We start from the raw sequence: 24,321 nt of genomic DNA on the forward strand, positions 1-24,321 counted from the left end.
AGCACAGCATAAAAACTTAAATGCAATATTTGAGGAAGAACACTGATCAAAATTAGAGAATGCTTCAAGATGCCTACCAGATCTTGCTTCTTTAAAATGGCACTCCTTCAAGTCCTCCAAAAAGGCTAGTCATCCACATAAGACAAATATTGGGTAATTAGGCCAGCTGAAAAACATTATGTTCCTCTTTAAACTGAACTCAGAGCAAAAACGACAGTGAAAGGTGAAAGGAAATGTCATGGTTTGGGGATGTTTTTGCAGATGTAAGGCAAATGCTTATCAACACCTCTTGTAGCTACATGCTGGTTCCTTCTCTGCATTCGCCTCCTAATCAGCTTGCAATTTTCATGCAGAATAATGGCCCCCGTCACGCTGCAAAACGGGCAGAGCCGAAAACACTGAAATAATTAAATGGCCAGCTCTGAGTCCTGATCTAAACCCATATGAAAACCTCTGGAAAACGTTATGACTAAGAATCTCATTACAGTCATCGAACTGTGGAAGAGACTGGAAGATCACACCAGAGCAGTGTGAGAGACTAGTCATATCCTTCAAAGCAAGGGCCTGTATAACCCTAATAAATTTGGACTGCTGTAACCAACAGAAATTTTATTTATATAATGTTTTTCTTGCTACAGTCATTGCTGTTCTCTAATTTGAATCACTGTGCTTTCCACAAAGGGATTTTGTTGAAGTGCCTCGGTTATTTTGTAAAACACTGTTCTAGCGTGGTATAACCTAAATATATACAATTATATATATATATATATATATATATATATATATATATATATATATATATATATATATATATATATATATATATATATATACACATAATATATATATATATATATATATATATATATATATATATATATATATATATATATATATATATATATATATATATATATATATATATACACATACAAATATATATATTTTACATTTTTTAATCTCCTTGATTATTTGGTATTAATACTATATTTTTTATATTTTGCAAATTAATATTAATGTCACTGAAACTACACTACACAAAAGTATAGGTAAATTCCCCAATATTTTAAACAAACCAAACCAAATCAAATGAAATCTTCAAACTTTGTCTCAGATTCCTCTATGTAAAGCACACATTACATACAATCAGTAAAGCTCACAACATGAATTCACAACACGCGCACTGATTGTAATTCTATAAAATAACATATATAGGACAAAAACACAAGCCAGCTGAGCTATCTGCCAAAATGTTTAATAGAAGGACTTGCAGTGTTGCAGTGAAGAAACCATAGCCGAGAGGCCATGTGAACAACAAGCATGCAGAACTTTACTACTTTAATACCTACACTCTTTTGCACTGATTGCTTCTGTAATTAAAGCTATACAAAACCAAAGAAAACATTTATTTACAAAATATGTCTGTGCAAGCATTTTTTCTATTACATTCTCTCTTTCTACAATTTTGTATAGGCATGCATAGAAATAAACTTTGGTACAATATGTTAACAAAACTAAAGACAGTCTCTGAAATAGAGATGTTACAGTATGTACATGTGAAGTAGAGAGCAATTGTATCAATCACTACAATTTTTAGTTTACATTTAGACATCAATATTCATTAATTTAAGAGCCACAGACTGCATGAGTGAATCAAGGAATTGTGACATAGGTAGGTTAAGCCAGGTATAACCTCTCCTAAATGTACAAAGTGTCTAACACAGCATATAGTCAGTTGTAAAGATGTAAAATACAAACTTTGGCAAATAGGCACGACTACTGAAAAGACAGACAACTGTTCATTGCAAAACTGTTGTCAATTTATAATGATAAATCTTAAAGACATTGGCAGTGCATGAGAGAAAGAAAAAAAAACAGACACAATGTTTGTCAAATTGCATCAATGGTTAATATACTTACAGTACTTTTTCACTTATTATGGCTACAACCAATGTCTGTCAACTAAAATAAACGAAAAAACCTCATTCAAAATCATTTAGAGGATATTAATAACCAAAACATTGTTTACATACTTTTACTACTGACTTGAATACTTAGTCTCTCAACTTGTATGAAAAATAAATATTCTTTTCAAATGAAGTGCTCTGTAAAATTCTTGATTTTTTCTTTTTTAGTTTTTAAATAAAAGAGTTTATCTTTTTATATGTTTATGATTTGCAGAGATTCAAGTTTAAAACACTGATTAATGGATGATGGCCTTTCATTTTAACAGAGAAAATAATAACATGCAATAACCAAAGTCATGCCAAAACAAAACAAAAGTTCACTCTGACAGAACAATATTAATTGTTTAAACAAATCAAATCTTAACTTAAAAAAGTGAAACGACTAAAATCAGGACTGACTCCACCTCTTTAGGAGATACATAAATGGTTGCGAAGCAGCGAAGCATTCTACGCAGCGTCCTTAGCGAGAGTTACCGTGGGAATAGCTGATTTACCGGCATTTCCGTTGTGTGGCCGACTGTAGCTGGTGAAGCTGGGTGTGTGAATGGTACGGATACTCTTCGCACTCTGACTCAACATAGTCGGGGACAAGGGGGAGTGGGAACAGGAAGAGGAGGAAGAGGAGGAAGGTCGACCATTTTGTGTCTGCGTGGGAATAGAGAGGCCTTTAGTGCTGTGAGTGGGAGGGGCAAATTTTAAAGAACCGTTAGAAAGGGAGGGGATATGAGAGGAGGGGGTGGAACTGGATCGAGGAGGAGGGATAGAAGATTTGCTAGTGGGAAGGGAGGAAGATAAAGGAGAAGAAGAATTAACAATATTAGTAGAATCAGACTGGTTCAAGCCTTTTCCCGTACTAGAGGAAAAAGCAGGAATTTTAGAAGCAGGCACAGTAGGAGAAGTGGATTTGGGATCTCCTCCAGATCTCTTAGCACTTCCATTAGCCTGCGAACAAAGATGCCAAAACACACTGATTGTCAACATTGGGAATTTATGATTAAAATACGTAAAATTTCTAAACATGTTTCAAATAATACTACTGGAATCTACAGTTAATCATGATAGATTATCAAAGACACAGAAACTACATGTATAGGTGAAAATACTAAAGGCACACACACATAACAACAACAACAAAAAACTATCTGTCTTGAGGGTGAAAATATATAAAAAATAATTTAAAATAGATTGTAAGAAGGAAAGGAGAGTGAAGGTGAGGGACGATAGGATTGTAAGTTTTAGAGTGAGTATTGCGCAGAGTGAGTGCAACCAACCAGTACTCATAACCAAAGGAGGCTCCAGGAGGAATAGAGGAGGTACAATTTGGGAAGGCATCCACAGGATAATGGGGACTTAGTGGATTTGTGGACACTGGGCATTGAGGCCAGGGTTTGCAGATTCCTCCAAGAGGTAAACAGGGAAAGGGTCCAAAATTGGGTTAAACAGATAAGAATCCTGACTTACAAGGGAAGTTGTCATAGTTCATTAGTGTGTGTAGGGGTTAGATGTCAGTGGTATTTAAGTTAAAGAGACCCTAATGTTAGGTAAGCAGTGACTGTGGAGTTTATATTTTTTTCTTTTCCTTTTGTAAATTAGTTTGTCTTTTACAGCACCAAAGCCACAAGCAAAGCAAACATGCAGAAGCATTTGATGGTATTATGAAATAACAGTCAGTTGCCTTCGGTCACAGCCATTCAAAAAAAAAATGTAGCAGAAAAAACGTCAACGTTCAAAGACAGCTTTCGGCACTAGGCCTTAACCAAAGAACAGTTTGTTCGGTCTCATCAGGTATTTTTTTTGTTAGTTCTTTTTCCTCATCTCAGTACAAGCCCTGCAATAACTGACTTTCCTCTTGAGCATTCAGTCTATGCCTAGTTGTGTGTGTCTTTCTGACTGGACAAGTGGTCCTATGATAAGACTACCTGGCGGAACTGCCTCTGAGAGTCCTGTAGCTTTTGCGGTTTTGTTGCCCTCTCTTTCTCTGAGGTGCCCGGTTGCTGCCTAGCCTTGGCAGAAACAGGCACCGGCATCCGACTAGTAGGTGACACCACGCTGGCATTCTGCAAAAAGGATTTAAACCACACAGAAGAAAAAAGGAATAAAAAGCAAGAAACAAAAAGAGCCATATTTGAGGTGGTTTATAAGCTAAATCACAGCAAGACAAAGCTTGCACAATACATCTGTGTGGTATCACCATGACATTGTTCATGTACCAGAAAGAAAAGTAAGGAAGCATGCAAACCAGCCCAGAATACCAACAAATTTCTTTAAGGACTGCCTTAGAACCCACAAAAGGATCCAGAAACAGTATGAGACTGTGGTTCTAAGACGGTGAAAGTTGTTGGCTGCCTTAACCCAAGATTATATAGCACCATCAGTGAACACACAAAGGTCTATCTATGACACACCACTCCAGAAATAAACACACCATATTTATAAAAATATGTGAAGGTGTTAAAAAGTTCAGATCCCAGAGTTGGTAGCCTCCACTGCAGGAAAGGCTAAGGATCTTCAGAAGTCACTGGATAGGGTGGAACGGTTGTGAGCAAGAGGAGAGGGACAGACCCATAGTCTTTGCTAAGGTAGTAGGAGCTAGAGAGAGACCTGCTGGGTGGGAACTGGTGTGACTGAAACCCCGGTAGTTGGTATGATGGCAGGCCGAGGAAGGAGCTGTGGTTTTGTCTTCTTTCGTAGACCAGGACCTTTACTGGCAGAAGTCGACCTTGGTACCAAGGTTTTGGAAGAAAGTCCTTTCTCTGTGTGCCCTGAACTCTCTTCAGTCCTTTTGTCCTGAGTTCCAGGGTTCACCAAGATTTCAGCCTCTTCTGAAGACTTCGGTCCCATTTCACAAATGGTGTTCTCTAGCTGCTTTATGGTTTGCTCTAGACTGTCAAGGGTTTTGTAGGTATTCTTACGAATCTCGTCTGTTCGGCCATTAGGCTCCTGCTGATTTGATTTAGAAGACTCTGTTTTGGAGCAAGCAATTTCGAACCTCTTGGTCTCTTTGTGTTGTTTCACAGTCCCATCTGACTCTTCCTCATCCTCATAGACAACAACCTGCAAAGTCTTTTTGCCTGTTTTACTTCCAGCTCGAATGGCTTGCGTTAATGCTGCTAGCTGTTTCTTGGGGAACTTCAACTTGAACTTCTTCTTTCCGTCTTGCTTTGCATCACCAGCAACATCTACTAATGCCCCCTCAGACAGGTTGAGGTTGAGGATGAAGAAGAGTTCCTGACTTGACCATCTGTGATATCTGCAGGAGAATTTGAAACAGTACTTTTTTCAGAATCCCTACCATCTCCATTCTGTTTAACCTGTACTCCCTTAATCCATTCTTCTTCCTCAGCTTCCTCACTCTCCTCATCTATTCTTTCTTCTGCAAGCATCCGCTCTAGTTCCTCCTCACATTCAAAGATAGTAGAGAGGCGTTTGTAGGCTGAACGGATATCCATTGGCTCGTCAAAGATGATGATGACTGGCTTTTTACTGGCATTGTCAGCACCAGTGGGTCCATTAGTACAGACATCACCTCCTGATGCTGTGCCACTTTCAGAAGAACTTGGGCGTTTGCTGCCAACAGTTACCGTCTGCACACAACCTTTTTTGGCATTGACTAGCCGATGGTACTCTCCAGTGGAAAGAGCTTGTACCTTGGTGTTAGTGATCATAAAGGCAAAGTTATCAGGAGGAGGTGGAGGTGGCTCTTCTCCTGACAAATCGGGACTGAGAGAGGCCTCATTATTTTCCTCAATTTCCTCAAATTTCTTTTCCTTCACCTTGGATGAACCAAATAAAAGTTTCTGATTTGCTATATCTGTCCCAGCAGGGACTGCTTTAGAAGAAATCTGTACAGTGTTTTCAAAAGTGACTGGTGAGCACATTGCTGTTGGAGACTCTACCCTCTCCTCTATGCTAACCTGCACTTGAGCAGCTTTGACCACATGAACTTTTCCTTGGGTGGGGCTAGCTGGAACTTCTTCCAGCGGAGAGGGTGGATTTGACTTCAACGAGGCTGAACGAGACAGCTGATTTTGTTGTAGAGCGGCAGAAGAGCTGGCTGGGCCGCTACTTTTGAGGATGCCAAATTTGTTAGTGGATACCTGCAGCTGGCTTTGGCATTGGTCAGAAGCATTGACATGTGACACCTGTGATGGTGGAGAGTGTGATGCATCTCTACGTTCTGTTGATTCCTCTGAGGCTGATGGAGTTCCCTTGGCGATCTGAGCTGTGACATAGTAGATGACCTTAAAAGGTCAAAGGTCAGAAAAAAAGACATTTCAATTAGGTATAGTTTCATGAGCCAAATATAAATGTTAGTAATCCTACCCGGTATTAATTATATTCTACAATTGACGTGGCCATTACTGAATCTACTATGAGGATTCACAGAACACTATTGCATAACTATTTTAGTAACAGTTAAATGACAGTTAAATGTTCTTTTTTAAACTATCATACTTTGATTATTTTCTTTTTAATTTTATAATAATGTGATAATAATGCAGCTCACCCCAGGACTCTGCCGAATTGTATTGTTGCCATTCTCATCTGTATCAGGGTTCTTGTCGTCTTGGTTTTCAGTATTCTGTGGTTTGTGGGGAACAACATCACTTCACAAAAAAAGTCTATAAGCAGTCTATAAGCTACTCTAAGACCACTGAAAAGATTTAGGCTGCTTTTGATGCAACACATTCTTAGATCATATATTCTACCCTAAATATCCAAATATTTGTTAATATTAGGAATTGTCGTAAGATATGTTTTTTAACCTGAATGATGCCAATGATATGTTATAGCTGTACATAAAGATTATTTGGCTTCTCTACAGTAATCATTTAAAATATACAATGAATGGCTTTAATAATGAAAAACAAACTAAATAGGGATTAAAACAATAATCTGGAACTAGACCTAAAGCAATTGTGATCTAATCTGAGAAAAATGCTCAAAACTATGCACAAAAAATGAAAACGTGATTTTAGATTTGTATCGCATGTACCAACAGTTTTCAACTTTTCCCATTCTCATAACAAGGTTCTTATTGGTTATATTTCAGCTGTAAATTCTATATTACACCGTACAGTTTTGACAGTGAGAAAATACTGTGAAAATGAAGATAAAGAGAGAAAGTGAGACTGAAAACCCATTAAATAAGTAAGGAGGCTTATACAGTAGCAGGCATGCAGCAAAGTGAGAAGATTAAAGAATAAATTCTGAACTCCAGACTGCTAGCTGAAAGTGTCCTCTAAAATTCTCAGTAGCAATCCAAGTTGCATTTCTACTGATACATATGATTTAGACATTGACCCTTTTGAAGAAAAAACTAGATGTGTACATTAAAGTAAGTCTGATCTTTCTAGTAAGTCTGCTAAATTTCTAACATTTGGCCCAGGACAATCTGATTATGCTATGCCCAGTTAGATAACTCAACCTCTAAATGTACATCGTAAAGCATAAATGTAACCTCAGGTAAGTTTTGCAAATTAAATTGTCTCTAATTGAAATCACACTTTTATTTTCTACTAAAATGCTAAATGTAAAAAAGAAAACACACACACAACACCCTTTGACAGCAGAGTGTCGAAAATCTAGTTTATTGATTGGATGACTCAAAGTACACAAACCCAATCATATCTGTTTCCCCCTTTGGCTCACACTACATCACTACAATCAGCACAGCTCATGAGTTCAGCAGAAATAAAAGGAAAGGAACAGAATTTAAACTTAAAGAACAGAGAGAACATTTTTTGTGTGTCAGATACCCATCACAAGAGTGTACAGAGGAAGTTAGCAAAAGGGGAAGAAAGCCATACAAGCATTGCAAAGATCAGCCATCAGGGACAAGCGGCTGGCACAGGCAGGCAGTTGGAGGGTCTACTAAAGGACATCATATCCTTTACCTTCTTATCTTTAAGGGGCAGTAAGACCCCAGGTCTTAGCTCTCTGATCTGTGGCTCTACCAAACCCTTGAGCCCTACCTCCTTAAAAGAGCACTTCTGGAAAACCTGAAGAGAAGAATTTGTGAGGAAGGGGATAAAAGATTAGAATTTGCCCACTGGGCAAACCTGTTCATGATTACTGTACAATGTAATAGAAATGATCTTAAATTAATTTAATCAAATTAGATTACATTATCTGCCTATATGTATTTTAGTGTCATTAAAATCAATCTATCTATCTATCTATCTATCTATCTATCTATCTATCTATCTATCTATCTATCTATCTTAGTATTATCATTTTTATTTCTATGCAATTCTTTTTGCATATATTTAGACTTTAACATATATTTTGACTATATAACACTTTCTGTCCTATTAAGCCTGTATGCTTTTATTAATTATTTTAAAAAGCTGTTTTGTTTTCTTTTTAAAAAAAATGCATAGAATTAATGTTGTGAATTTATAGAATGTCAGAAAAGAAACTAATCTACAGGAAGGGAAATGAAACTTCCACCGAACGAGCCACAGGGCATACCTTAAGCATCATACCACCCACACCAAAGCAATTTTATACCCAACACATCAAGCAAACAAAACATAAAGACACCTATAGTTAGTAAAGGTAAGTGAGCATGTTCATTTATAAACATTTATACTCATTAGGAGCATGAAGTTATGCTTACAAGTCTGTATTAGTGTGCATGTATATGTTTACGTGTTTAAGTGAGTTTATGTGTGTATCTCACCTGCAGCTCTGCCATAATCTTGTCTCCCTCATCCTCTTCCTCAGTAATAGCTGAGGCAGCGATAGGTGGAGGGGTAATGGGTTTGGGCTTCACCTCTGGAGAGGTTTTTGGTTCAGGCTGAGATACTGTACTGTTGGATTCCTCTTCACCCTCCTACAAAATGAGTTATATTAATAATTATTAAAAAATAAATATAATTAAATAATCCTTATATTCATTTTATAAAAAAATTGTATTATTATTTATTTATTTATTTTCTAACACTTTACAGTAATTGTTAACATCAGATAGCCCCATTAGATAACAAAATAATTAAAAATATTTACCAATGTATTATTAAAATTCAGTGTTTTGTCTGTTAATGCTAACGAATGAAGCTGAGCTAATGATTGTGCTTTTATTAATTAATGTTAACAAAGACTAATAAATAATGTAACAGATATATTGCTCATTGTTAGATACAAAAAATTATTGAATTCATTAGCATTAACTAATGAGCATAAAGTCTTATTATTTCATTTTATAACATTTTTATGTCATTAAAAGTGTGTGATTATATATGTGTGTGTATGTATGTATATATATATATAAATTATATTTATTAATATTTTATTTAATAAATATTTATTTATTAATACATGTACATAAATATTGTCTTTTTATTATTAATATGATTTTAGTTTTGTACTTCAGACACAGTAAAAAAATCTGTTCTGCAAACACTTTTACCATAACAGACTCCTTCCTGCTAGTGTAAATGACCTCTCCAGACCGGGTGGTGGTCATCCCGGTGTTGGTGGTGTAGGTTCGTCGAGGTGGGGGTGGAGGTGGAGACTTGTTGGATTTCTCTGTGGTCTGAAGCTTAACAACTTTTTCCTGAGTCTTATTTTGTCTCTCCTGGCTGGATTTGATGGATAGGTTGGGTTTAAGAGGTCTCTCCAAAGCTGACTTAACTGGTTTCTCCAGAGGTTTGGGAGGTTTCTCTGGAGCAGTCTTAGTAGGTTTCTCAGAATTTGGCTGATTGTCATCTGCAGAAACAAAATTAAATATAAACACCACCTCAACAGTTGTCTCAAGACCTCTAATGTGTCTTTCGGCCTCTTACCCTGTTCTGCTGGTGCTGCCATGGGCTCATTTTTTTCTTCCACCTCCTCCAGGGAGGCAGGAATCGGTGTAGGACAGCCCTCAGGTTCAATGGGCACCTCAAGGTTTGGTATTCCTCTGAGCATATTAGCTTCTGCTTCCAGGAGCATCCGTTCGAACTCTTGCCCATCATAATGACCCATGTTCTGCCTCTTCTCCTCCCATTCTTTCTCTGCAGCCTGAAGACACCAATCAAAAAGTAACTAAATAATGGAACGCACAATTTTACCTCACTTATTTGGTTTAACCTGCACGGTACTCACCTCTATTGACACAGCTCTGTTTTTGTTCTTGCTGCGGCTTGCGTGGATCTCCTCGATGAAGTTTGGAGAAGGACCTTTGCCATGAATGCCATTAGAAGAGACTCCATTACTGCTGTTATTTGGTATTGGTGTCTGCTCGAGTGAGGGTTTTTTGAGCTGTTTGGTGGGTGAAGGGGTTGACTCTCGTCTTAGTGCGGCAGGGGGAATGGGTGAGGGTGCTGTTGATTGCTGAGATTGTTGCGAAGGTACCGGAGAAGCCTGGGCATGGTGGATCACCACAGAGTTTGACGTCATAACCTCTGACCTCACGGTGGAGCTCTGAGGTGCAACTGAGGCAGTCTCGAGGGATTCAACCATGGCTGATTCTGGTTTTTCAGAGGCAGATGTCGAGGAAACAGAGTCAGAGGGTTTTAGCAGGCTATCTGTGGCAGACCTAAAGAACAAATGATATTTCAAATAGAAAAGGTAATTATTCACAATACAGCAAAATCTAACCAAATTTAAAATCACAATCTTATTTTTGTCATACTTTGAACAGTACTTTGAACAAACAATGAAAGAGTATTAGAGTGTCCTATTTGTACTGCACAAAACTGAGTTATGAACAAACTTTGTGCTACCAACATGAATACTATGAACTTAATATAAATAAATAAATACTTATATATATGGCATTTTAAAAATGTTTCAAATTTAAAATGAAAGGGTAAAAGAAAAAAAAATCAGCAAGTAAAATCTAAAATACAATCTAATTAAATTGAATAAAAATCAAATTAAATCTCATATACAAGTATTACATTGCACTGCAATGTAATAAAATGTAAGTACAAAAAAATTATATGAATAAAAAAGGGAAACAAGTCGGTGTAATTTAATTTGAACTTTAGTTTTTATTTTAAATTTAGTTTTCACCTGATTGGAAGATTAGTGACAACTGAAAAGGAGAAATATATTGAGTCATATCTTGACTTGGGAAAGAACATTTTGAACACAAAACACGCTAGCAGCCACCTATTTCGCGCACATTTTCTCCAAAATGTGTAAAAATCTGTTTAGTTTTGCGATTACATTTGGTGCCGCTAGCGGAGCATAAACACACAACAAACAAAACACAATTTTCCACAGTGCTGGCAATATTCATTGCATTCGCACATTCATAGAGAGCTCACAACCGTCTTGAGCCTGATAAGGTCTGACACGGAGGAAAAAGGAAGTGACTAGTAGCAGATGCTCCAGATCTCTCATCTGTCTAAACCTATACAGAGTCACTGCTCACGCATGATTACAATCAGAATAAAAAATGGAGAACAGAAACTGCATATTCACTCCCATAACACCCTAAGTGCTCGGATACATGGCTGGAATCAGAAGGTGATCCTCAAAGTTTGTCATAAAGTATTTTATTAACCGCAATCTTATATTCCCAACCGAAACGTCTTTCTCGTTCTCTTTCTCTCTCCGTGTGTACCTGCGAAGGTTGCTGAGTGTGTCTGTGAGAGTTCGGACTCTCTTCAGCATGCTGTCAAGCTTGTGCGGCTCTTCTTTGAGGAACTTGACAGCCTCCACCTCCACCCTGAGCACCGCCCGCATACGGGATTGAAGAGCTGGAAACTCCCCTGAAGAGAAAAAAAGATGTTTCGCTACTAAGCTCTCTGACATTTAACTTGTTTTTGCATGTCAGTCATCACAAAACATACATAGTTAGGTAGGGGAATTTTCTTTGAAGGTGTCAAATTTGAGCTTATTCAATATAAAGGTGCCATCATAGCACTGCAAGCAAGTGACAAGTAGAGTCACCTGCCACAACAAGAAGGTGTTTTTGTAGCTGTTACCTACAAATAAGCTTTGATAAAATCTTTATTGCAAATAAATTATCATTCACACCTCCAGGGACACAGCTGGCCCGCAGTTACGTAATATTTTTGTGCGTGGGCAGGTTTAATAACAGAGAAAACAACTTAATTTAACTAAGGAAGACATTTTGACTAACAAGAAACAAAGTTCAGTTGCTTCGAAATTGATTATTACATGAAACAGTTTGTCTGAGGTATTTCAGCGAGTCATTTATGTTGTACCTTTCAGTCCAGCCAGGTTCTCGCCCACCTTCCTCAGGCTGACAGCTCCCTCCTCTACCTCCTTCAGCGTCACGGCTCTCTGAGACACAGCAGGGCTGGAGTCGGTCCTCAGTGTCTCCACGTACTGCTCCAGATCCCTGCACACAAACACACGGGACACTTATGACGAGAGCAATGCAGAGATCTTATATTATTACAGTACACCTGCATAAACTTGTATTTTTGTCCAGTCATCTGGTCAATATTGAAATTACAATGTTGTTACACAAGAGGGCAGTGTAGATTTCACATTACGCTCTTGACATTTTTGCCACCAAGTGTGTAATGTGGCTGCTAAAAAAAAGTTACATTATTTATTTCATTATGGCCACAATAATTCGCTTATGTTTGACTATGCTTGTTTATATCACTGGTTCTATATATGTTGTATTTTCCCTAAATGGTACAGAGTTCATTCTCTCATTAAAAAAAGGTTATTTTTGCAATTTAACAGTTAAATTGGGCTATACTATTTATTTACTGATTTTATACACTCATCTTGGGTTCCAAGCAAACATCACAGTTTATGTTGAAACTAACTTATGTTCTACATCATACTGAATACACCATTATACAAATTATGTTTGGTATATAAGATGAGGCGATTTGCTAATGTTCCACGTTTCCTTTCACAGAGTGGAGAAAACTGCTGTTTGCCACACATGTAAAAGTCAAACTGTCCTTGTTGGCTCAACGATTCACTGCTCGCAGGCACCCAGAGACCTCTGCTGACTGGGCACTGGCGTGAAACCAAGGAAAACCGAGTGTTAATGCTGCTCCTGATCTCTGCCTAGTGTTTATTCCCACTGAGTTCGGTTGTGCATGTTTAAAGCTGTCTGGAGATCACGCTTGTTAACCAGTTAAATTAAAGTGGGATTTAATTACACTTTACACACAGCAGGGACGGACAGGGCAATGAGTTAGGGGCTGTAATGGACGGTACAAAGAATGATTAAAAAAAGTCATTTGTTTGCCCACAGCAAAGTTAATTTCAGATTCCATGGAGTATGTGTGTGTGTGTGTGTGTGTGTGTCGTACCCCAACTGGGTGAGAACTCTTTCCTGCATGCTGAGATATCGGTGTCTCTCTTCCTCTACCAGTGTCCTCTGTTTCTGTGTCGGATCTTCCTGTCGTCTCAGCATTTCAGCCAGCTTCGCACTGATCTCTTGCTCCGCGCGCTTTATCTGAGCACGTACACACTCCTGATTCTGAAGCTGAAAAACACAAACAATTACTTCATCTTGCAACATTTTGCGTCTTCACCTGTTAAACAAATATGGGACAAAATGCATATTATATAACAGCAGATTTCTCATGATATTGACTGACTTTTATTACCTGTAACTGTCTCATATGTTGCAGTTGGAGGCGGAGCTCAGAGACATTCTTCCTGAACAGATGTAGGTTAACATGCAAGGAGGCGGGGCCCAGTGGTGGTGTAGGGGCGGGGCTGTGCTCAGGAGGCGCTGCAGCGATTTTTGGTGCTAATACGGGAGAACCTCCTAAACAGAAAACACAAAAACGCACAAAAAACATAACCTACAATCACAAACAAAAGTATTTCATAATAAGACATACTGCTAGAAATTATCTAATCATTTTAGTTTTGTAGATTTTAAACATTTTAAAAGACTTTATTAAAAAAAATTTATTTAAAGAGATGATTTAAGCGCCTTAACAAATACCAATTTACATAAATTGGCCCTGTGATATTTGTTGTACCTATATTTGGCCATGACGTTAGCCAAGATTACATTTCAAACTCCACTGAGCATAACTGAAAGTACAGCATTTCAGGTCAGTTCTTGCAAAAGCACATATTTATGTGAGTGCGCAAGACAGCGTGTAGACATGTTTGTTCTTTTGTGGCTTATGCTGTTTGAGTGACTCGCTCTCTGTGTGGAAACAGTGGGAAACATGTGGCAGGCTGCAATTCTGAGTGACAGATGAGTGGGAGAGATCGAATTTTTGGGATGCACAACAGCCACTGCATTGCAATCTGTTGCTGCAAGAGCCTCCACACACACAAATAGTTGGCGATCAATGTTGTTGTTTTTTTGTTTTTTGTTTTATGGCCGGTACCAATATCTTAGAGGGCAGTCTAGCTGATATAAAGGCCAATGTATATATCATACTATTTTATTGAAATATTACAATATAATGTTGTAATTTTGCATATATTACACAGTGAAATGCACACTTCAGAAGGTCACACTGCGGCATTCCCCAAAGGTTTGTGAAATTAAACGTTTATGAGATATCCAAAGTTCAGAATTTGCCTTATATTATTAATAACGAGTATGTTGACCGCTAGAAACAGCTAGATGAGGTCTGGAAGCAATGGTGAGAAGAAATTTACCTGTGCTAGATGTGCTGTGAGCCGGTGATCCAGATTTGACTGGTTTCTCACTGGAAAGACGCAAGAGATATAAATGCACTGAATGCACATGTATACACACAGACAGATAAAATCACTCTGCAAACACTTGCAGTTAGTTTGTGTTACAGTGGCACAAACACTGCCATTCATAAAGGCGCGAGTTACTGTGAGAATGAGTTCATTTAGTTCATGCATAGTTAGTAGCCATATAGCCCACCAAGTCTTTTTCAAACTGATTACCACCACCTTTAATCCACCATATTCCTCCTTACTCAATGTGATATTCTGGGAACTACATTACCCAGCCTGCCCTGCTTACCTGGGGTGTTCCTTGTTGCTGTTAGTGCTGTGGCTCTTTAAGAGAGCATGCTGCACAAGACCAGTCAGACTGGCTATTTGCTCCTCCATGGCCTTCATTCTCTCTCTGCAGAGAGATAGAGCATATCGCATGCTTACTACTGATGGGGCATATGTGGAGACCGGTGAGGGGGTTGAAATAGCAGTAGGGCCGTGTAACTACTGAGAAGGCACAGTTATCTTAGACCATTTTGCTCATTCATCGTTAATAAAAAGACAGATATATTAACTGGCTAAAATAACATTTTTGCTATATGTAAAATTTTCATACTGTACATTATAATGTCTAAATTCACTTGCTGCCTTAAACTAACTGATGTTAGTCTTTGGTTTCAACATGTTATTACAAAAATATACCATTGGTTATTGGTTATTGACTATAACATGTAAATAATTATCAGCTCACTGACATCAGGCTAAATTTTACTATCAGTCTCTGGCAAAATAATGCTTAAACAATTTGAAATAAAATTTACCAAGTGCAATACTTGCTTCATCGCTTTCAGTGTAAATATATTCCCATTTAAAAGTTTAGTGCAAAAATATGTAAATGTATGTGTTTATGTGCAATTGCAATAAGCTTTGCAATAAGTTATATTAAAATATATATATATATATATATATATAACAAAAAACTGTAATAACATTTTACAAAAATATTGTTTTCACTGTATATTTAATGAGAATGAGACTTTTTGAAAACATAAATATATCTTTTCAACCCCAAATGTTTACCTTTATGCTGCCATCATAAATTGGAAATTTAATGTGTAACTGCACAAAGAAAAAGATAAAAAAAAATATCTTGGCAACATTTAAAAGACTATAAAAGACTTCCTTGAATTAAGGTCAGTCTAAAAAAGGTATTTAGCAAAGGATTCCTGATCTTTGTAGCATGTACAAAAAACTAAATAAATCAAAAACATTAACTTTTCAAACAATGATTAACTAAAGTCTTTAAAAAAAAAAAAAAAAAAAAACGCTAAACTGCCCATTTGCCCTTTCTGTGCCAACACACACATCGAACCACTATTTTATTTCTCTACAGGATAATGTTAGAAACGTCTGGCCTGCATGTGCTCTGCCCTTTAAAAACAGTTTAGCATGTTGACTCTGTCTATTGACTGTTCTCAGCCAGTGACTACATCGCCAAGCACAATAAATCTAACTTACAAGGCACAGACAAACATAAAGAGTACGATTAAGGTGAGTTAACCAGCACAGTAAAACAAAGCTGACTGAATTGCAGTTCAAAGTCTTCTTCTAGGTTACGTAAATCTGTATTCTTGAAAACAAACCCAGCTAAACGGAGTGTTAACCTTAAAAAAATGTAATTGAACTAGGGATATAGTTGATTAACGCTGCAGCTACCATATTATTGCTAAAAAGTATTGGGAGTGGGCAACAAAATCATTCAGAGGTTTTTGTAAATGTACTAAAGCATAAAAATAACAATATGTTTGCAGTAAATTAAGTTTATCTGAAAAACAATGCAACAGTGAGTTATTCCCCCTTAAAAATGTGTCTTTGTTTTGTTCTGTGTAACCCGCTCACTGTCCGTTTACTCAGCACCCCGGGTTGCCAGCTGGCGGAAAACACAGCATTTTTAATTTTATTCATCGTTGTGTGCGCCCGTTTCTGTTAATGTTGTCAATCTGGCAACCTGTGTGTGCATCTAGTCTGAGCAGCAGAGACCTCTCCAGTATTTTGAATTTACTCTGCAATACCTGGTTCAACCATTAGGTGTCAATTCTACATACGGCACCTTAAATGTGTTTGTTTTCTACTTAGAAAGTTTAAAAGTACTCTGATTTAGAATAAATCGGACACATTTGTGTAGTAGTCTATATAATGTCAAATTGTCATATACCAATATATAGCTTGCTTACAGTTTTTTCTATAGCACTAGTTATGGAGGACAACACCGGTATGAAATTTGATACCAGTTTAAAGGGTAAACATTATAAATGAAACTACTTATAATAAGCTATTGTGCTTCTATTTATTTGTACTGCACTGCCTATTGATTTAGTTTAAATATACAGTATATGTCTATTTGTTGATTAAGTGAACACTTCAATTTATTTGCAATGATCATAATGCAAAAAAAGCGTACTGCATATTTAATATATGACCTACTTTTTTAGCAGCATTCAGTATGGATCTTGACTGTTGAATATAATAATTAGGTTATTTCAGAGGAGTAATTTATAGTTTTTTTTACTCTCTTTTGGATGTTGGTTAGAGTTTTCAACTAGTTGGTTAAAAATGTCCATTTAAACGTTAACAGGCACATACAATAATATATGCTAGTACTTAGACAAGACATTGTCGATGTGTTTTGGGTGCAGTTAGGGAATGCCATGATGCAGTGGAAAACAAAAACCGATGCAGAGTTAGAATATGAATGAACATATCACAGATGCTGATGTATACTGGGATGCTGTAGTAGGAAAGTTAGTTATTTTCATGCTTCAATATATTCCGTTTACTCTTAATAACGACTTACCGTGTCTGAGGGTCTGCTGGGGGGGCAAGAGGATTGTGAACCTGAAGATCAGGGGTGGCCGGGGACCCCATGCCACTCCTTGCCTTTACCATGGTGTCCATAGCAAGAGGAGCCTCCTTACGAAATGATTGTCTGATAGGTGACGCCCTTTCCAGAGTCATGGAACTTTGCGGTTGGATTGTGTGAATGTCCATCACTCGCATCTCGCCCATCCGATGTGGGGAAGGGGGTGGGGTTTTGGAGCCTAGCATGGGTAGCTGGCTGTCTGTGTACTTCCTGCTTTTCTGTCGGAAGAGCGAAGGATGGTCTGCGGGCTCTATGGGAACGCCGGGGTTACTGTAAGAGCGCATGGTGGCGCGGTGGTAGGCGTGGTCTACCGTGTCAGGGGGCCGGGCGTGATGATGTAACATATAGGGATCAGCATAATGGCTTTCGGCTCGGGCGGGCAGCGACATGCTCTTCGCAGCTACGTCCTCGTCAGGTTTGACATCGCGCCGCTCAAGGATGGCGCTCGGGCAGGGGGAGGATGCACGGGGGGGGGCGGGGAGCGTGTGTCCTGCTCGTTCACGTGGCATCGTGGCAACCCCACCGCCTGAGGCGCGCGGGCCGAAGGGGATACGGGATGGGGAGGGAGGCATCGCATGAGGTGTGGTAGGGGACATGGAGCCCTGCATATGGGGCGGAGGAGGACCCATCGGGGGCTGCCGGAGAGGATGACCACTCGGTCCAGCATATATCATCTCTCTGTGAACCTGATTGAGAGAGAAAAGAACATTAAAAGATTTAAAGCATTTCACACTAAAAAAACGAGAAAACATTTCAAAAATGTTGGAATTAAAACGGCTTATAAAAAAGCTTAAACTAGTTTACTGGTCTGGTTGGTCTTTCAGCCGGCTTAAGTTAAGATAAAAAATATATATAAAAAATTTATTGCACAAAACACATTCAAATATGTGATGCAGTCAAAAAAGTAGTATTTGATAAAAACAGTATTTGGTAAAATGGCCTGTATTTTGTAAGTGGGTTTTAAAGAAAATAAATACAAAAATAAACAAAATGATACACTGTGAAATCTCAAAAAAAACTATATTTCTTAATATATTTCTACATTTAGAATTATAATGTAAAAAAAACGAATTTAATTCCAAAAACAATACACTTTGTATGTTAAACATAAATACAATAAATACATTTATATTAAACATTTTTAATTAATAAGATTTATTAAAAATTTCAACTTCAGTTTTAATTTTAGAAATGTTATTATGTGCTTTTGTCCTTTTTAGCTTTACATTTCTATTTAACTTTTTTTTTTTCTGTGGGGGGTTGGCAATTTTAGCACTTCAACTTTTCTAATTGTTAGACAATTATCATTTTCATTTCAGTTGAAAATGAAAATATTTTTTAACAGTTTTAGTTTTTCACTCAACAATAACAACACTGATGTATAAACACAAAAATGAGGTCCATGTGATCTTCAGTGCTCTGGTTTGGGCTTTTCTGTTCATTCATCACAGTGAGAAAGAAGTGTTACATTTCCATCTCACATGTGAAAAGAAAGGCCTAAAAGTCAAAGAAAGAAACGCTGAGTGTTCACGGTTTTTAAAAAAAACCCTTCTGCTTGGATCAAATAATATGTCATTGTACTCCATCTAAAGCACCTGTAACTATGCTGTTTTTTTAAACAGGCAGCACACATGGGCAGTCTGCTCTGACTTGACCACCCAAGAAGGTCCCTCAGAGTAGACTAATCACACTAATACGCTTCAGATGGAAGCTCGTAGTTTGGAAAAACTATGCAAGCATGTGTGTGTGTGTGTGTGCACTGAGACATAGGTGGTCATGCCTTATATGCATCACCCAATGTAATTAAAAGGCATAGGCGGATGAAGTATTGCATTAAACAGAGTCCGCATCCATAAAGCAACGCTACCGGTTTACCACAATCTACTAAAAACAAACAATGACAAGATAAGCAGCCGCCAATTCATTTAAAAATAAAAAGCAATAACAGATGGAGACAGGAAAAAAAACATGAACATATGACCACTTTAAAGACCGCTTAAAAAGTTGTACCAGGATCTGCTAAGTAACTGCATGAAACAAAAATAAAAGAATAAGCTACTGAGATTTCAGATAGGATCTGAGTGGATGAAAGATTTCCGATCAGTGCACTTCAGAATGCATAACTTCACGCCCGAGGATACTAGACAGACTCAGAAGCATCCGGCTCCAAACTCAGCAATGAGGAGCAACAAGAAAAACAATATGACCGATGAACAGAATTTAAAGAAAAACTGGTTTAGAGTGAAACTAAATGTGTGCTGTATTTTTAGCTGGTAAAAGTGACAGAGAAACAAAACACTCATTCAGACTTCTCCATCACCTCGGGGCCACATTTTTTTTTTTTTAGCACAAAGCCTTTTTTAAACCAGTTACTCATTTAAAGCAACAGTACCAAATCAAAGCAGGTTCCATTTTAATTCATATACACCTTAGGAGGCAGCTTCCCATGAAGGAAGTAAACAGCAAAGCAATTATTTTCTGAATACGTCTGCATTAACCAAAAATAGAAAACAAAGTAGAGACATACAGAAGAAACAGACAAGAACGCATCTTTACGCCAAAGAGCTTTATAAAATAATAGTAAGATGACAGAATGATGTTCCTTGGTTCGAAACATTGCCCTGCTTCTCTGAATCTCAAACAATGAAAGTATTGTGCTGGGGTGAGTCAGCGTTCAGGCTACACCCAGAACAGGTGAGACTTCCAAGGCTTTATGTGCCTCAGGACAGCAGCATGCTATTTTACAACATCATATCACCATGGTGGTGAATCCCATGAATAAATATGCAATTCACTCGCCACTTTTACCACTTTTACCACTATAAACACAGAAAAATTTTGAATGACATTTTCCGCCAGAACTCGTGGACATGTCCAGCATTTCCTGCCAATACTGGGATTTTAGAATAAAATAACCGCTTTCTATTTTAATATATTTTTAAATATCATGTATTAAATAAAATGTTCTCTGCAGCTATACATCTCCCATGTCATTTGATCCTTTAGAAACCATTCCAATATTTTTATTGTAATTATAATAAATTATATTAATATATTATTGTATATATATATATATATATATATATGCACAGTAAAAAAAGGGGTTTTAAGCCAGTTATTTCTATTAATTTGCTGTATAGTATGTCCGCAGGAAATATTACATTCATTGTAATAATCCAGGCTCAAATGTGAAAAACAACTAGTGCTCCACACAGAGACCTGGTCTCATCATTATCCAGTCTGATCTAGAATGACATAAAAAACTAAATCCAGACTAAATCCAGAAGAACTACCTGCAAAGCTATAGCACTGGGTTTTTACAGTTAACGACACAAGAAATGTTTGGAAATGTAAACTGATCTTTCCTACTAACACAATACAGCAAAAGATAAAATAACAGGTTTAAAACCATTAAAAAAATACTAATGGCAGTGCTGTGTTTGTGTGTGTGTGTGTGTGTGTTGGACAGAGAGCAGAGAGCTGATTTGTTGGAGTTTGATACAGTAGAAGGCATACAAACCACCTCCAGATGTTACCTGAGCAACACTGTCTGAATAACATGAAAGTTCTTGCCTGTCTCAACCTCTCCAAGTTCTCATCTCTTGGTTTTCTCTGTGCATTACCTTAAAAGGTAGAGAATTTGCTGGAGGAAGGCTGACATGAAACATTAAACCTGTGATAAATAAAGAAATCAAAAGATGACGGAATGAGAACATTTGGTTTGAATTTGGCCCAAGAGGGATTAAAGACAAATTCTGATGCCCCCTTTTTCCACTAATTTTCTGCTCCTCTTGCTTTCTTTATCTCAGATAAATGGCCACAAGGCCTTGGCAAAACCTACAACCAGAAAGTTTAAGTGTAGGAAAAAGATGCCTTTTGACACAGACCTGTGAGATGATCGATTTTAGATTTGCTTGCTGCAAATGCAAAACTTCAGTCAGTTTTTGGTGCAAATTGCAAATTGCAGACAGTCAAAAGAGACTTGACCATGCATTGATGCGAAATTTAGCAGACTGCACTGGTTTTTATTGGTCTGTTTCAAATTAACAGTCGTCTGTAAACTGTGGTCAGTCACGCTGCACAATAATCCGCTTGCTGTTTTAACAGACTTGAGACACACACAGCTGCATGCATATGAGCTCAGGCGTGTGTGTGTGTGTGTGTGTGTGTGTGGATACAGAGATTCATATCTAGAAGTTTGCATTACAGTTTAAATAATCTGATTAAATCACTTTAATTAAATTAGATGCATGTTCAACACAGTTACAAATGCTCTTTTGAATTTTAATACTAAAATACAACAAAATTGTTGCAGTGAAAAGTTTCTTTGAAAAGCTATAATATATCTAATGTGACATTTCATATAGTTCTACAGTAAAATACTGTATGTAAAAAATACCATGGCATCAGTGGGAAACCGCAAACGGACTAATTTTAACCTATAGAAGTCTCTCTCTTAAAAGCGATGCCACAGAATAACGATTTTTGGTTCAACAAGGAACTATTTAAGCAAAGGCTCTTTATGACCCATCTATTTCTTACCTTTTTATGATATGAAGAGCATTTTGTGAAACCAAAAAAAGTTATTTCGGATGTTAAAGGTTCTTTATGGAACTGCATTTAGACAAAAACACCTTTATTTTATTATAGTGTACATTTCATCTGCTATTGCTAACTTAATGTTTATTGCTTTACCTTGAAGTCATTTGTGTTCTCATGATGCCATTTTGTATTTGTGTGAATAAAACTATTTGCTTGTGGAAAAGCTACTTGCAATGAATATTAATTCATCATATGACTTTATCTTTTATTCACTATATTATAAAATTAAACAACAGATTTCGGTCATTTGGTATTTTACTATTATTTCAGTGCGTGAAATACATTTTCACTCTGCTGCATAGCATTTACTTTGTTTTATGCCTAAAGTTTCAGCAGGAATTTTTCGACGATGATCAAGCCTCTCTCTGACACAGAAATAGTGTGTTTGAACAGGTGCGGGTCTGTTAAATCAGTCTGAGTTAAATCTCCATGCCTGCTTGAACTGAAAAGGCCTGATCATGTGTTTCTGTGTACGTGCGTTTGCTTATTCACACGTGTGTGTAAGTGTACTTCAATATAAGCTCCGGATGAAAACATAATGGATCTCTTGTCCCCTGACAGTTACAATAGCAACAGTGGTCAAAACATCAGCATGTATGCGTGTTCTGGCTTCAAATCAACCTCAAATTATTTGAATTACCGAACCAAACACAATTAGACTAGGATATTTGCAGGCAATCTTCCCTACTGTATTTATTTCCATATTTATACACTGTGTCATTTAGCTTGTCATGCCTGACAAAGACGAGTCAATAAACCATTAACCACGTGTCTTATTTTACATATGAACAAATAATTATGTCCTAAGGTTTTCATTGACATATTGATTCACACTCAGGTTCCATGCATTCAAGGACCACTGTTTATAAACATCCACTGCTGTGTGTTATCATCAAATGTTTCCGATCTCCATAGAGTGGGAAGACTGAAGGAGCAGAAGGACTCTCATGTGACACGAAAGTGCTACGTTTTAGATTTCCTGCTTTTTAATTGGATGACGAGAGATTAAAGCCACATGTGCCGCCAAGATGTAATACACTACAAGACTATTAAAACCTGCACAGATATTTAAAACACTAGGCATCATACGCTTAACGACTGAGGATCATACACTACCAGACTTAAAAAATCTTCCGATCACAGCAAACTCAAGCAGAAACGTTCGCCTTGTTGCTAAGGAGACGCATGAAAAATGAAAACAAATGTTCTAAAATCGGCTATAAATATCAAACATGTTTGATAACCTCCGACCGGATGGAATCAAAGCCTGAAGCTAATAAATCGGAGTCTGTGACTATCATGCACTACCCAGTTTTCTGTGGAATCTGTCAGCTTTAATCTACAGACTTTCCTCAACTAGAGCCAACTTGTTCAGACAGTAAAATCAAGGGCAAAAATCGCATAGTATAGTCTAGGCTTTTTAAGACATTCAAAACATCACTCTGCTATAGATATATACAGACCAGCATTTCTAAAAACTAATAACTCCATAAATAAAGTATAAGAGGCACAAAATACAAAGCTTTGAGAGCTGTTATTTAACTGCTATCTGCATTGTCTGAAAAGTATCTTGGATGCATTATTCACCTGCACTTCTCTCTTATAGCACGTCTACACTAGTGCGTTTTTGCTTTAAAATGCATGACGTTTGCTACAGTTATGCCTCGTTTACACTATTCTGGCATTTTCAAAACACTGCAGACCTTTTTATTTTGAAAACCCTGGGGTTGTATTTCAGTGTAAACGGACCAAAATGGAGATTTTTCATCTAAAACGCTGTTTTAAAACACATTTGCGTAAACGGGGTCTCTGTAATAACATGGTACTTAAAATCACACAAAAATGTCTTTTTTATTCACATAATCCACAAAAACAATATTCTGATGCATTTAAACATCTCAAATTGGAAAAAAGCATTCTCCAAAATGGACAGTTAAAGACCTTATTTCACTAATCATTTTTGCAAAATACATATATTAACGTCTTCAAGTTTTATTTTACATCCTATCCGTGCAAAGTGGCTGCTGTGTTTTTACAGACACACAATATGAGCTGGGCGTCAAACCTACGGTCCGTGTCGCTCACATGGTAAAGCATGTGAGAACTTGCACAAAACCTGAAGGCTTGATAGCTGTTATGCAATAACCTCTTAAAGGTGGAACAGGATTTTTAAGAGGAACCCCACCACAACAACACAGCTCTGTTAGTTTCTTGCTGGTTAGACTTATCTTGACA

The 24,321-nt window shown here is 37.3% G+C and overlaps 1 protein-coding gene across 1 annotated transcript in view; it reads right to left on the minus strand.

Annotated features, from left to right (window-relative positions):
• Positions 1-1,239: 1,239 nt before the first annotated feature.
• Positions 1,240-24,321, minus strand: part of LOC122332270 (sickle tail protein homolog) — a 45,679-nt gene continuing 22,597 nt past the window's right edge. The window contains 17 exon segments of the mRNA XM_043229561.1: positions 1,240-2,909; positions 3,887-4,024; positions 4,569-5,167; positions 5,170-6,208; positions 6,475-6,549; positions 7,865-7,969; positions 8,653-8,805; positions 9,382-9,680; positions 9,758-9,974; positions 10,059-10,491; positions 11,527-11,674; positions 12,134-12,270; positions 13,211-13,386; positions 13,511-13,674; positions 14,532-14,581; positions 14,872-14,976; positions 17,419-18,170. Of these exon segments, the coding sequence (XP_043085496.1) occupies positions 2,415-2,909; positions 3,887-4,024; positions 4,569-5,167; positions 5,170-6,208; positions 6,475-6,549; positions 7,865-7,969; positions 8,653-8,805; positions 9,382-9,680; positions 9,758-9,974; positions 10,059-10,491; positions 11,527-11,674; positions 12,134-12,270; positions 13,211-13,386; positions 13,511-13,674; positions 14,532-14,581; positions 14,872-14,976; positions 17,419-18,170 (5,085 nt within the window). The 3' untranslated portion in view covers positions 1,240-2,414.

Source organism: Puntigrus tetrazona, unplaced genomic scaffold (genome assembly GCF_018831695.1).
Source record: "Puntigrus tetrazona isolate hp1 unplaced genomic scaffold, ASM1883169v1 S000000008, whole genome shotgun sequence".
NCBI lineage: Eukaryota > Metazoa > Chordata > Actinopteri > Cypriniformes > Cyprinidae > Puntigrus > Puntigrus tetrazona.